The sequence below is a fragment of the Uloborus diversus genome, chromosome 6, assembly GCF_026930045.1.
Source record: "Uloborus diversus isolate 005 chromosome 6, Udiv.v.3.1, whole genome shotgun sequence".
NCBI lineage: Eukaryota > Metazoa > Arthropoda > Arachnida > Araneae > Uloboridae > Uloborus > Uloborus diversus.
Window position 1 is genome coordinate 156575461 of NC_072736.1, and position 15877 is coordinate 156591337.

The 15877-nt window shown below is 30.5% G+C and overlaps 1 protein-coding gene across 1 annotated transcript in view; it reads left to right on the plus strand.

Annotated features, from left to right (window-relative positions):
• Positions 1–15877, plus strand: part of LOC129225039 (asparagine--tRNA ligase, cytoplasmic-like) — a 55887-nt gene that overhangs the window by 20841 nt on the left and 19169 nt on the right. The window contains exons 8-11 of the mRNA XM_054859585.1: positions 3582–3668; positions 8909–8965; positions 10000–10155; positions 13571–13692. Coding sequence (XP_054715560.1) covers positions 3582–3668; positions 8909–8965; positions 10000–10155; positions 13571–13692 — 422 coding nt within the window. The remainder of the gene's footprint in view (positions 1–3581; positions 3669–8908; positions 8966–9999; positions 10156–13570; positions 13693–15877) is intronic.

Below are 15877 nucleotides of genomic sequence, written 5' to 3' on the forward strand. Positions count from 1 at the left end.
AAATCATCTTAGCATTTTATTTTATGTGTAAACTATGTTTTAAATAGAAAAACATGTTTTCTATTTTAAAACACAGGTTTTTGTGAAACCCTCGTTTTTTTTAATATTGTTTCTAGAATGTGTCGATTTTCAAAGTTAGTTTTGAGACGCTGCTGATTTTATAACTTGATTTTTGTGAAAGTACCGATTTTAAAATAACTTTTTTGTGAAAGTACCGAAAAGAGGTAGTAAAATCAACCTTTATTGGGCCCTGAAATTTTATATCTGCATTTTAGAAAGCAAATAAACTATTTTTGAAGAATCTCAATCAGTTTAGGTTTGACACCTTGTTAAAGTTTTTTTGATTCTATAGTTTTCATGATCAACTAATTTTCTCTTTAATTAGTCATTTGTTGAAAGCTGTGATGTTTCCGGAAATATCTCATTTCCACAGAAATAAATAGCAACAGTGCAGTTAAAAAAGAAAAAACTCCTATATGAAATGATTTTTATTTTTAGCACCCATTCGAGGAAAATCACGTTTTCTCGCGTAAAATGCTTGAAATACTTGCAGAACAATTTTGGTCGAACGATTTTACATTGCAGAACATCCTAAAGTGTTCTGCTTTGGAGCCCTAAATACTTTCAAAAATTCGATTTTTTTTTATATATATTTTGAAACTGCATCCTTTTAAATGATACAAAATTCTTGACCGTGCTAATATTAGAAGTAAGTTAAAATAAGCTTTAAAAAAATATTAAACCTGGCAGTGTCCTACTGTTGTGATTAAGATCTTAGTAGCCTTCACAAAGCTGCCAGATTAGTTTGCCCTAACTATAGCTCTTTTATCAATCAACTTTTTCTTCCACACTGGACTTCTTAGTATTATTTTTCTTAATACTTGCTATTATCTGAGTTAAAGAGCAAGGAGCTCTCTCTTGCTTGATTGCCTATCTGAACAGGAATTCACTGTCTTTTTAACTGGGAGTCTATGAGTAATATTCTGTGCTCAGAGCATTCCGAATGCTGAAAATTTACTTAAACTAACAACACGTCCAGTCCATAAATTTAATGAAGGGCAGATCCACAAATTTTTAAGCGGCCCCCGAAAAAAAGAACTTTAAAAAAAAATCGCCACTTTTTATTATCCTGCAAGTCGAAATTTGTTTACAAAATATATTAATTAATTGCAATTATTAATTATTTTTATTAACTTTTAAGGTAAGAACTTCAACGGGCCACAAATTTTTTAAAAAAGATTTTGCCAGTCAGCGGGTTGAGAACCACTGCCCTAGTCTGTCTCTAATATATATATAGGTAATGATGCAATGCATGTGCGCCCATAAAAAGGGGCAAGTGGGGGCTCAAGCCCCCCCCCCCTCCCCACTTGGAAATGAAAAACTTCTTTGCTTTTAGTACTTTTTCTTTGCAAAAATGTAAAAACATTTTTTCTCCAGCCAATTATGAATAACTAAGCAATAATGTCAAATTTTGATAATTCTAATCTGTACTGAAATCAGTTTCCATGTGGAAAATATCCTGCTAAACCATGGGGGAAATATCTGATTCCCCCCCCCCCCCTTAAAATTTTGCATATGGGCGCCCATGTTGCCATGGGTCATTGTGGCACCCCTTGCGACACCTTGCGACATTGTGTGGAATGAGCAAAACGCAATTCTGAAATAACTAATTCTAACACTAAATGTTTTTCGTTTTTATATTTTTGATGCTCTTGCTTTAAAAAATGTGATCTCTTTGCATCTGGTGTGAGAATTGAATTTTTCTCATTTTTGATGCTTACTTCTCTTTTTTAGGAAGCAAATAAATGAAAATTCTTTTTTTTTAATTAAAATCAGGAAGTCAAAAATTCCAAGTGCAATTCCAGCCTCTTTATGAGTTAAAACATTAAATTCAGAATTGCTTGTTTAATTTTATTTTTTTATTCAATTATATGGATAGTAAGTTATTGATATACAGTCCATTCGCGTTATCTCAAATTCTGATAACTCGAACATTACTTTAACTCGAAGTTTTTATCAAGTCCCAATCCCTTTGCCTTTCATTCCATGCTAATTATTATCAATATCTCGAAGTTAACTTCCTTTAACTCTGAAGTTTTTTCAAAAATGACTCAAAATTTATTTTGGAAGAATGGAAAAAAAAAAAAAGAAAGAAGCAAGTGACTATGAGAGAAAAATTCATTCTTCTTCACTTGCAATTCCTACACATTAGACCTCTAAAGAAAGGAAGACACCTGTTGAGCCAATGTGTGATAAAGGAGTTACACGTGTGGAAATGAGTATAACATGTTTTCTTTCTTTGTACTGTATTGTTTTACACTTAGACATGTTGCTGGACTACGAATTTACTTATAAGCTGTCAAGTTATCAACTCAACTGATAGTACCTTTTTTCAAAGGTTGATCTAAGTTAAGATTCATTTTCCTTCATTCTTTAGTTCCATCATTTGCTGATGATTTCCCGAGAGAGAGAAAGATTTGTCTTTACTATTAAAGATATCTAAGCAAAAGCTAGAAACCTTAGATTTAGAAAGTAAAGTAAATCTTATTTATGACATTGAAAGGAATGCAACAATCAAAAAGAAAGATTCTTCAAAAGCAGTACAAATCCATGAATCCAAATTTGAAACGAATGAAGGTGTGCGGCTTTCTTAAAGTAGATCAGCTCTATTCAAGTGGTTCCAGCAGTATCGAAATCAAGACCATGCCATTCCTATAAGTAAGTCTTTGCTGCGTGAGAAAGCAACGATTTTTGCTATATTACTGAAAATTGAAAATTTTCATGCCAGTGCTGGATGGCTGGAGAAGTTCAAGACCAGACACAACTTAGTCTTCAGAACTCTTCACGGAGAAACTACATATTGTGCAAAAAACTTTAAGTTCTGTAATTTTATCTGTTACAGTAGAATACTTTTATAACGCCGACCTATATAACGCAATTCTCTATAAACCGCACAACTTTTCAGCTGTAAATAATAACTTTTGCAGTTAAAAAAAGCCCTCTGTTCTACCTTGCAAACATAAAAATTGTTAGCCAAATTAAATTTGAAAACAGTTTTTCATCTTTCTATCTTAATTCAAAGGTTTTAAATGAAAATTAGAATTCTCAGTTTTAAAAAAATACTACCAGATCACTCTTGAAAATGCAGCTGTTATTAACCATGAAGCTAGCATAAGTGAAGGATAATTCACTTTCTTTTGATTGCAAAACATATTTATATGACTAATTGTAATATTAGTGTTTTAATGCAGATAAATTCATTCTGAAATGCCAATATATAGATATATTAATATATGAAATGCTCTATATAACGCAAAAACCTGCATAATGCAAAAGCTCTGGTTCAAAGGTGTGCGTTATAACGGTCTTCTACTGCATATGTACATATGAATTAAAATATTTGACGGTTTTTGGTATTATAATGTCAAAAAACGAGCAGTAAGTTGAACTTCCCGTAAGTCAAAGTTTTCTGTCGGTTCCTTTAGATTCGAGTTATCGCGAATTGACTGTAATTATCGTAAAACTTTTGTTTGTCTAACATACGTGTTGTTAATCATATTCTATAAACATCTTAATTGTAGGCCCCTGGTGGACATGAATTGCAGTGTGATTATTGGAAACTTGTTGGTGAAGCTCCTTCGGGCGGTATTGACAATGTACTTAACGAGGTAGTTACTTTTTCTATAACCTTCTCTCTATTGTCGCCTCAGAGCAACAGTAAGATATTGCGCCTTGTAAAATATTGAATGTAGGTTGGCCTTGTATAAATTGTTTTTCACTATTGTAATTGCAGCAGTATAAGCATATGACGCTCGTGGTTGTAAGGAAATGGAAAAAATAATATTAGTTAACGTCTTGTTCTAAAGTTGATAGCACTGGATTTTAAACATGCGAAATATCTTACGGGAAAAAGGATCTACGCAGGAAAATACCTCTGAATTGTGGTGAATTCATACCGAGAAATGAACCACAACAATATCTTAGTGTTATTTCTAGGATTAGATATCTTAGTGTTATTTCTAGGATTAGATATCTTACTGTTGCTTTGAAGTGAGGCTATGCACATTGGACAAAGTTTGATTTCATACGTTTCTATTTCTGCAATTTTTATGTTATTTGTACACTCTATATGTTTTTTTTTTCTTCAAAATGATACTGTGCTTTAATAATCTGTATAAGGATGTAATAAGAAGTGCTGTTCTTGAATGTTTTAGTAAAATGATGGAGTGTATTACCCTTAGGAATTAAATTTCAGTTTGTATTGATCTAGTCAGTCAAATATTTTCATAAGATCAATAAGATTTTTTACACTTTTTCTGACACTCCATTTTTTTTTTTTTTTTTTTTTTTGCAATTGTAAGTAGCTCTATACCTTTCGTCTGCTAAATAATACATGAGAATCATTTTTACTGCCTTGGGAATGTAAAGTGCAGTAACTGTTTTTTTGTATTTTTGTCATCTATTGTATTTCAACTTTATTGTACAAGCTTGCTTATTTAGTTTTTGCTGAAACTAAAGTGCAAAAAAACTCTCAACCTCCAACCTATTGTTAGTATTGAATCCAAATTTCGTTTCTTCAAACATCTCGAAACTCATTCCCACAGCAGTTTACAACTGCTGAAGCTGCCTTTATGTAAAGTGTTCTTTCTATGGTAAGGTTGTGCCAAATGAAAATGAAGAGGTTTAAGAAAAATTATAAACTGCACACACAATTCTACTTTATAAAAATTTTTGCATTTTCTCCCCTAGAAAGGCAACATTTCTAAAATGTTAAGGAAAAAAGCTCATCCAATTAATTTTAATATTATGGTGCATATTTGCAAAAAAATTCATGCAGTCTTAAAAATTTTTGTTTGTGTAACTGCTGTGAATTTAACATTTCAGATTTTCACTGCTTGTTTCCATACTGCAATTAGCCATTTATGCATCTGGCTGCCTTAAAAAAAATTTAAAAACAAGAAATAACAAATGTTCACTGTCAAAATATTTTATGAGTGGCAGAAATAATTATGCTAACATTCTTACATGATTTAATTCGAATAAAATATTTAAGAAGAGTTAGTTGAATGGAAGTTCAAGTCAGATATTTCTTTTAAATATATGGAATAAAATAAGGATTTAATAATACAGTCAGACCCCGATTTAATGAATACATCGGGACCCGAAACTTTTATACTTTAAATCGGGGTTATTCTTAATATTGGGGTCTGAAGAAAAAAATTGCACTTACTTTATCTGTAATCCTATTAAGCAATTACGCTTTAAATATCCAAAAGAAGAAAGTGTACGCTTTTTGTCTAGCATTCCACGAATTATTACGCACTAGTTAATTTGAAATTTTAAAGTACTGAGTAATAGACTTTTACAATTTCTTTGATACTTGACTGGAAATAATTCTCTTTCGACTTTATGGGGAGAAGAAAATACTGTGTCATTTACAGCCTGCTGCATGAGACATGTTTTTACAGAGTCCAGGCCATGTAAAGCATTTAAAAGCCTTTCAGCCGTGTCTTGAGTTAATGAAGATTTTAGAAATAAAAATGATTCAAAGAATTAATTTAGTACATTCAGGACAACTATAAAATAATTTGATCAGCAAATTTTCCAGCATAAAATTTTTAAAAAGTCCGAAAATGTGGCAAAAACCACAAATTTGAGATTTGTTTCAATTGAATAATTGTAGCCTATCCTAAAACTTTGGCGGTAATATGTCTGACAAGTTAATTATTAAGTACTTTAATTAATATTCTTTTTTCTGATAATTTATTTATTTTCTTTATTGTTAACTTAATTTTAGTAATTACTAAATTCTTTCTAGGCATAGATTTTTTAGAAAACTACGTACTTAAAAAAAAACTTTTGATTCATTATTTCTTTATAAAATAAAATATTTATTTTAAAAAATTCAATAGAAAAGAAATAAAAATCAAGCTCAAATGTTTTGCTGTTCACCTAGCTTTACATCGTTATTGCTGTATATTCGAAGGTTCTTTAATTTAAAAAAATCATTTTGCAATTAATTTTTTTCAAAAATATTTTTAGTGATTGAAAAAGTATTGTGCATCATATCAGATTTTTCTGAGAAAAAATAATAAATTTGATTGCATGTAAATTCTTACGTATATAAAAATTTTGTATAATTTATTGGAATTCAAAAAATATTTTCAAAAAATTAAGAATTATAAATGCATGTCCTTGGATGCAAAATAATTAATTGAAAACTCTAATTATTTCATGTGTGTCACTAGTTATTTTTTTTTCTTAATTTGTAACAGTCATTAGTTACTTTTCACTTTAATTTGAATTTTTAGAAGCATATGTCCAAAGCACAGATCAGATGATTACAATTTAATTTTCACAAGACTCTACTTTAGAAGTTCTGGTAAAAAATAAAAAAAAAATTCTGAAAAAACTGCATCCCGTGAGTCATGAAAATTTACAAGCAGAAGTCGGGGAAAAGTCATGGATTTCAAAACTCAAAATGTAGCAGATACCCTGTACAAATCTATTAATTTTCAGGGATGCATGCTTTTGCAGATAGATTCTAAATTAATCTGAGTTATATTCAGTGATGTTCCCATCAGTTTTTCTGAGGGCATGCTCCCAGTAATCCATTACGCACAGTTTGTGTATATGATCATATACATAGTATGTCATAATATGAAAATTTATGAAGCTTGAGGGTATACGCTATATGTCTAAAAAATGTTTGAGCGTATACGACGTATATGGAGTACACCTTATGGGAACACCACTGGTTACATTTGAAATGAGTAATGAGTGAAACTTATGTGTCAAATTTTAATTTTTCCTCCTTATTCAGATAGACTCATCCTATTAATTAAACAGTTGCCAATCTATAATAATTACGGGCAGACAGTATGCAGTGGTGGCCTTATTGAGGGGGGGGGGATCATGCTGTTAACCTAAGGGTCCCAGGTTCGATCATAGCCGTTCAAAGATCCTCCGCATTCAGGCCCGGCTCTTGGGGTAGGCAACCTAGGCGGCCGCCTAGTGCGGCAAATTTCAAAATTGAAACATATTTTTTAAAAGTATGAATATCTGTTTCAGCGTCATAAAATTCACTACTTCAATGCTAAAAATAATAATAATCTTTTTTAAATATTAATATCTGTTTCAATGCCATAAATTGCACTACTTTAATGTTAAAAAAGATAATTTAAAGTATGTACCAGTGTTTGGATATGCCAAACCTAGTTTGGAATTTAACTAGAAACTCACTCTAATTTTAAGCACTTTACAATTATTTTTATTTTATTAATATATTATTATCCACTATAATATTAAAATCTGTTCGCGTCCGTCTGTCTGTCTGTCTGTCTGAAGATCGATCTTCTCAAGAACCACTGCGAATCAGGAGTCAAACGAGATACCGATCAATTCGAAATTTTCCAAAGAAAACAATAGGACCAATCTCATAATTGTACGACTTTAATTAGTGGAGATATTAATTAAAACGTTAATTAACATAACGCTATTCAGGAATTTTTATTTCTTTCCTGTTGCCATTTTGCATATGGTTGAGCAAATAAAATTCTAATGATTGTGTCAAAAGAGATTTTTTTGGCTGCTGTCCAAATCTTAAAACAACGTTTCCATCTAGAATTTCATTTTTAATTAGTTTAAAATTGGTTGCTCTATTCGGACATTTATCGTCTGTCCTTTCTTATTTTTTCACATTCAACGTTCTTAACTCTTTTCAGCATATGAAAAATGTTTCTTTAGTAATGTTTATTGATTGAAGTGTAAGTTTATCATTCACCGGCCTCATATTTGGGTACATTTAGGATGTGCGACTAATTATGTTTATTTTGTTGGACTTTTTTCCGTCGCATGGGTGAGTTTTCGAATTGTAATAAATCTCTTTTTCCTTCCTGTTTCGATTTTTGCAATACAGTTTGTATCGTTAAAAGAATACGTTAAATTAAGATTTTTTGGATTACTTTAAGTGAAACAGAGTGAAACAAAAAAGATTGTTTTTAAGGATTTTAACTAAAGCTTAATTGGAATCTGATGGCTTGATATTAAATTAGTGCTTATTGGTATTTAATAAGTCTTGGTGCTTTAGTTTCACGTAATCAACAAAAAAGTGTGTGTCATTTTATGTAAAAAGCTGATTGTAATTGTACATAAATATTTCAGATATATTCTATCAGATTTAATTCAGTTTAAAGTGAGCACATATTATAGTTGAGAATGCATATGTTTTCATCTTTTGTGCTAATTGAAAATACTCATAACTTGTATTATTGATAAATATGATTAACGTTAAAGAGGTTTTTGCCAAAAATATGCTCTACTGGTGTTTTGCAAACCTTGCATTACGCGTAATTATTTACTCCTTAGCGCTTTAGAAACTGATGTCAGAATAATACAAAAACATCAATTGAACAGCTCTTTCATTTTTTAAGTAGCCCGTGCAACGCCGGGCACGCAGGCTAGTTTTATATTATTATTATTATTCAATTGAAGGGGTGCGGCACTTGTCAATATTGCCTAGGGCGGCAGAACTACTAGAGCGGCCATGTCCGCGTTTCTTAATGGTGCCTGGGACATTCTAAATATGTCGTGGTCACAAAGTCCTCCAAGTGAACCAATATCTCTGGTGTGCTGGACCAGGGATTGCTTGGCTCCTGGTCTGGATTAAAAAATCAGAGCTGTCTTCAGGGTCCCATCCAACCAGCTAAACCACAACTAGTGGTAGATATAGGGGATCTTTAAGTGTAAAGTGCAAAGTATGAAAAAACTATTTTCCCCCAATAAAACATAAAAAACCGATTGGCATTTTTGGGAAGTTTATTTTCTTAAACTTGAAGGTTCCTCAGCATTTGCTTGTTATTTTTGAATAATTTTTTATGTGTTATTTCATTTTTTTCTACTTATGTAGGAATCACATGTTGATGTGCAGTTGGACAACAGGCATTTAATGTTGAGAGGTGAAAATGTAAGTACAGTGCTTTTAAATATTATAACATTCTCTTCATTTTGAATACTTCTTAATTGAAGAAATAAGGAACTTTATATTTTCATCAAATATTTATCCTGCATCTTCTGTGAGGATTGCAATTGGCCATTCTTATTACAAAACATAAGATATAATAAAATAAAATATGATATTCAGTATTGGGAGCTGTGTTCTTTGTTCCTTAGCTGTTATTCTAATAACGGATTATATGCTTCAACTATAAATTTTATACAACAATACCTAAAGGTGGATCCAGCTTCTGGCTTTGGAGGGGTCATTTCTCAAAGGGGAGGGGGGGGGAGTCATAAGACTCTTTGGGCATATCAGGAGCATAATGTATGATAAAATTATAGTTAAAAAATCTGATTCTGTGACGAACCAGGAAATTAAAAAGGGTTTTTAGTTTCCATAAATCAGAACCATACATTTACTTATAAGTAATGGAATTACTTTTTGTGATGTGAAGTTTTTGAACATCTAGCTCTGGCGCTTAAGAGCAGTAAGTTACTGCTAAATATCAATACCAGGTTTGTAGTTATTTTTGAAATGTAACTATTCTCCTTTTTAAATGGTTTGTTAAGTTTATAAGATTTCATTTGGTAAATAAGTGGAGATTTGCCTTGCATCAAAACATTTTAAAATAATGAAGTTGTTTGTCAGAGCCATAATTACGCAAATTAAACTTATCATCTCTGTTTCTTCCTTTGAGGTTTGTTTTTGTGTGAACAAATTCTGTGTCTCTGAACCATTTTAGTGTAAGTCAGGGATGGATACATGGGAGGGGCGATAGGGGTGGTCCCTTGAGGTACTTACTCTCCACTGATGAGTTTTCAAAAATGAAGTTCAAAAAATGCAAAGTTAGACGAGTTTCATTGATGATGGCAGAAGGGAGTTTTGGGTTATACTGGCTCTGAGGCACAGAATGAAGAAATGTCCCAAACGTAATAAGTAGATTATTTATGATTGTAAATCTATGTAATATCATTGAAATCTTTTTTTTTTTCACCTCACAGCTCTCCAAAATAATGTTGATTAGATCTCATTTAATGCAATGTTTTCGAGCTCATTTTTTTGATAATCATTATGTTGAAATTTCTCCACCAACTCTTGTGCAAGCCCAAGTTGAAGGCGGCTCCACGCTTTTTAAACTGGACTACTTTGGACAGGAGGTACTACATGTTAACCACTATTTGTCTTTCAGTTTAAATTAGTATTCATTTTCTCGTATTTTGATATATATTTATATTTTTGTATTTGATAATGTATTTTGCATTTTATCTAAAGAAGTTGTTTTCAAGAGAAAGTTAATTAATGAAAATCCTTGTCAGAACATGACAAAAATGCATAAAAACTTTTCAGAGATATATTTACAACATTTATAGCAGAAAGCTTTTCAGGGAAATATTTTACTCATATGAAACTGAACTACCTATGTATGAACTGCCTTTTTAACTTAGAGTAAACCTGGGCAAATTCGTAATCTGTAGGGATAAAATGTTACTTTTGAGTACATTTGGTGCTCAGTGAAAAAGTTTTTAAATACAGTATACTCCCGATTATCCACGGAATAGTGTGGCATGGTAACCGTGGATAAGCGAAACCGCGGATAATCTGAATAATAGGTAAAAAACGATGCTTAGTGTATGCAATAGATAAAAAATATTAATGACACTCACACATTCATTCAAATTATAACTAAAAACATTGCATCTACTAACATTGAATATAAAAAATATATGTGAAATCAAAAAGCAAACAACAACACAATCACAAGTTTCAAATTAAAAAAAAAATGTAAGGACCCGCAGATAATCCGACCGCCGATAATCAGGAGTTTACTGTTAATAATATAGCTGTTAAGCTTATTATTATGATTTGTGTTTTCTACTCAGTTTACTGTTGTTCAAAAAAACTTCTGAAAATTCTTCAAATAAAAATTTTTAATGTCCTAGTGAAATATTGTAAACAAAAAGAGGATTTCAGAAGGACTTCTGAAATTATAGTAGAAATCTGAAAACCTTATGATGTGGTTGATATTATAAATTAAAAATTTATAGAAAGCAGACACATTTCGTTTTTTAGCTGAATTACTCATGTTCTCTTACTTAACAAACTTTGAACAACTAAGTCATAACCATTCCATTTATACTGAAGTTTAATTTATAAAGTTACACTATATTGTTTTCCTAAATTTCTGTGTTTTAATTTCAAGAAATAAAAGTATGTTTGGTTGTTATTATAGACAAATTCTCTCTTTTTTTTTTTTTTCATTTTTCTCTTTGCTGTTTTAGTTAATGATTAGTTTTCTTTTACCTTTCTTTTTCAAATAGGGCATATGTTATGTATGTTGCTTGTATACAGTTCAAAATGCTTTCTTTTAAACAATGTTAAATTAACTTAAAAAGGTAAATGCCTTCACTTTAGTTACTTGGTAGTACTATTCCTTAGTTAATAAAAATATTGCCCAATGTGTTCATTTCCAACAATATGTGCAGAGGTTCTACAGTTATTTGGATTTTGCTTTTTTTTTTTTTTTTTTTTTTTTTTTTTTTTTTTTTTTGTGATTACTGAAACACAGGATTATTTTTAAGCATTTTTAGTATTCTTGGCCTGATTGTCTCGGAAAAATTTGAGGCGTGCTTTTGCTTATATTTCAGAAACTAGACCACTTAGAGACTTCCGGATTCCACTAAATAATTTGCTTAATCTTAAGGCACAACTTAATGCTACAAAATTCAATTCTAAAATAAAATTATTATTTCAGTAGGGATGGAAAACAGCAAATTTCATGTACTAACCCCATTAAATGTTTAAATATAAAGCCCATTGCTACAAATTTTGTTGCCTTGCAACAGCAATATCAATAGTATAAATTATCATAATAAGCATTTTCAATCAAGGCTTCTCTGGAGCAAGCATGAAATGTATTTACTATCATTGCTTTCTTGGAATTTTTATCCTCATCTGTGACAGTAATCAAAAACGTGGCTAAATAAAAACACGTATTCGGATTTTTATCAAGAGTAACTTGTATGTTGTAAAATATGAATTAGTTTCATAATCCTTTAATATTTAAATGGTTCTAATTAAATTAGCACACAAACAAATTCTAGAGGGAAACAAGGAATAATTCTTAGTGCCAAATGCTTAAAGTTTTAGACACGTATATACGTTTTTTTCCTTTTAGTATGGAGCGTTTATATGAGAAAATAAAGTGAAGTTTTGTGATGGTAACATTATTCTATGTTTGAAATACACTAAAAAGAATAAAATAGCAGAATTTTTTTAAAAAAAACTAAGCACTCTTCATAATGCACTCAAAAGGACAAAATAACTTTTATGGGTCAGAAAGGACAATTTTAGTATTCCTATAGTTTTCAAAAATTCTAAGAAAATGACATCACAAACGAAGAAAAGTGGTTCTAATCATTTCAAACCAAACTTTCCCAATAAGAAAAATATATGCTTGTTTCAACACTCAAAGATTGAAAGCTAGATAATGATAAGAAATTCTCTGCCTGACTTGAGCCGCACTTTTCCTCCTTCGTTGAGTCATTTTCTTGGAATAACTGAAAACTACAGGAATACTTAAATTGCCTTTTCTGATCCATACAAGTTATTTTGTTGTTTTGAATGCATTATGAAAAGTGCTTAGTTTTTTTTTTTTTAAATTCTGTTATATATTTTTCCATCATATGCCTGACACTATTTTTTCTGTGTGTATGTTATTGGTCTTTGTTCGGGAGCTGAGAATAAACTCTAGTTCATATGAGACACAGCTGATAGTTTCATTTATTGTCCTTCATTGTGCTACTGACATTTGAAATTTGATTATGTCTATACGGAGAAAAAAGATGAAAAAGTGAGTAAATTAGTGATGTTATATCTAGTGATTCGACCAAATACCAGATATTTGGCCAAAAATCTGGCTGAATACCGAATATACCTTTATTTTATCATTGTTCCACCATGTTCCATATGTCATGTTTACATGCTCTTTTAGAAATGAATTCACCCAAGATGCCAGCTTTTCAGTTCAAATTAAGCAGTAGTTCTTATAAGCTATCAGTTTTATTTTCAAAATTCATAGCACATTTCTATAATTCTATTTATTTTCCTTTGTTCTGTCAAATGAAACTTGTTATGCATTTGAAAGGAAATAGCGCTCTGTTGCACCAAGTTGCAGATTGCTGCAAATCTGTAATTTTGTGCTGCAAAATGTTCAATCTTTCCTTTTTTTTTCTCCTGCAAAAAATTACCTATACCTATTTATTTCTTATTATGCATTTGACTGTTTTTGACTCTGATTATATATCAATCAAATGATCTTGAGTTTGGCAAAGTTTCTTTTATTATTCATTTTCATCATAAATAATAATTACTTACCCTTTCAAAATTGCATTGAAACCCAATGAAGAATAATATATTTTGTTAGCTCTTTATTCTTTTATTTTGTAACTTACTGTTCAGATAGTTTCCATATATGTTAATACTTTCATTATATCAGTTTTATGAGTTTTTCAGAAGAAAAAAGCTTGATTGTAAAATTTATTTTGTTATAATTATTTTTCAAATATTTTTCAGGCTTATTTAACACAATCTTCGCAGCTATACCTAGAAACAATTATTCCATCTTTAGGTGATGCATTTTGTGTAGCAATGTCTTATCGAGCTGAACAATCTAGAACCAGAAGGCATCTTGCTGAGTAAGTATCTTCTATATTAAGTCCAAGTGCATCTATTTATCTATGTGCTTATGTCACTTGAACTTCTCAAGAACACCAGAAAATAATTGACATTCAAAGAGCAGGCATCAATAGATTTGTGACTTTTTGGGCATCATGTTTAGGCAGGTTTCGTTTTTCTACAGCTTTAATTATTGGAGATATTAATTAAAAGGTCAATTCTCAAGAACACTTTATTCTCTTCAAGATTTCTGATTCTCTTTCTCCCTCAGCTGTTCTTATTTTCCAAGACCAGTTCTGATATTCTCAAACACTAATGTGGAATATATTTCTAAATCTTTTCAAAACTTTGTGATCAAATTCTCTTATCTACGCGTTGTGTATAAAATTTTCTATGTTGTTTGTTGTAAAATTTTACAAACTAAATCCATTATTTATCAGTAGTAATAAAACGCCCCTATTGAATCTAATATTTAAATCTTGTAAGTGTGCTCCAGATCAACAAAAAATGTTTCAGCGGTAAAGCCTGAAATATTTGTCCAAGCATAGTTTTCTGCATTTAATTATATTTTTGTGGTTAATACAGATCATATTACATTTCCATTCCTTTTTTTTTTTTTTTTGACTAAGAGTTTGTTTTGTATATTTTGATTATTGAGACTTCCATATGTGTGTGTATATATATATATATATATATATATATATATATATATATATATATATATAGAGAGAGAGAGAGAGCAATATTTTTTATGGGAACAAAAATGTTTTGTTTAACTTTTTAATTTTGATAACTAATTATCTGTCCAGGGTTCATACAGGTCTAGGAAATTCTGGAAAAGTCACGGAAACTTAATATTTCTGATAAAAGTCATGGAAATTTATTCAAGGTCATGGAAAAATTTCTTGAGCAGTAAGAAAGTAACAGTAGCAAAAAGAGCATTATAAATCTTGAGTGATTTAAAAGTATTGCTTGTAAAAGATATTAATACAGTGAAGCTCCATTTATACGTTTCTCTTTTATACGTTTTTATCAATTATACATTTTTTAAATTGGTTCCGGCAGAATCTAATACGTCGAAACCTGTACCTATTATACGTTTTTTTATTTGTACGCTTTTTCATACAGTCCCTTTAAAAACGTATAAACAGTGCTTCACTGTACTAGAAAATTGAATGATGCCAAAAATAAATCAGTTTTTGAATCCTGTTGCATCCGCTTCTTTAACAGCCGCCCGCCCTATTTTGTATTCGGATTTTACTGCTGGGACATCACTAATTTTGAATTCACCTTTATTTTCAGCACTTCTTATATTTTATATTCTGTAGTGGTGGAATTGCATGTTCTTGATTTTGCCTCGTCCACTCAAAAAGTAATTCAAATGCATTTGAGTTCATCTCAACCACTTGTAAAAAAAAATCATTATTAAATTTATCAGAACTTATCTTAATTTGTTGAAGGCTTTGGAAAATCAATACAAAGGCCCCCGCATACATGAATCGCATTTGTTCTAAACAATTTTGATTCCATAAAGAAGCTGATTCAATAAAGCAGCTAATTCAATAAAGCTGCATTTTATTCTATTTTTGACAATTTGTTTCATTAAAGAGGCTGATTCAGTTAACCTCTGATTAAATTAACCGGCATTCACTGTATTTGACTTCTGTCGGGATAGAACACTGAAATAAGGAAATTCTAATGCTCTAAAACAGGGGTGCCCAACATACGGCTCAAAAAGCTGATTCCCCCTTGTGGCCAGCTGAAATATCTGGTTTAGATAAATGAATTTACTGAAAAACATGGCTTTACTTTAAAGAACGAAAATACTGTCAAGTTACATGGATGGTTAGATGCACTGTTAACACCTAAGGGCAATATTTTTATAAAATAAATTTATTATTCAAAACTTTAAACTTAGTCCCATTCATTACTATTATGCCCTATTTATTAGACATTTAGGCATCAGTATATTGCATTCTCTATATTTTTACTTCACTTAAATTATTATGTTAAAAACAAACAAGAACAGTTTATAATTATTTTCAACTGTGCACTGATATTTTTTCAATCACAATAAAAATTAAGCACTTTGATGAGGTAGTGGCATTCACATAAAAGTTTTGCTGAATGCCTATTTTAGAAAATTGGAGAGTTTGATATTAAATAGTACTATTCTTTTCATGTAACAAGGTCATGGAAAATTTT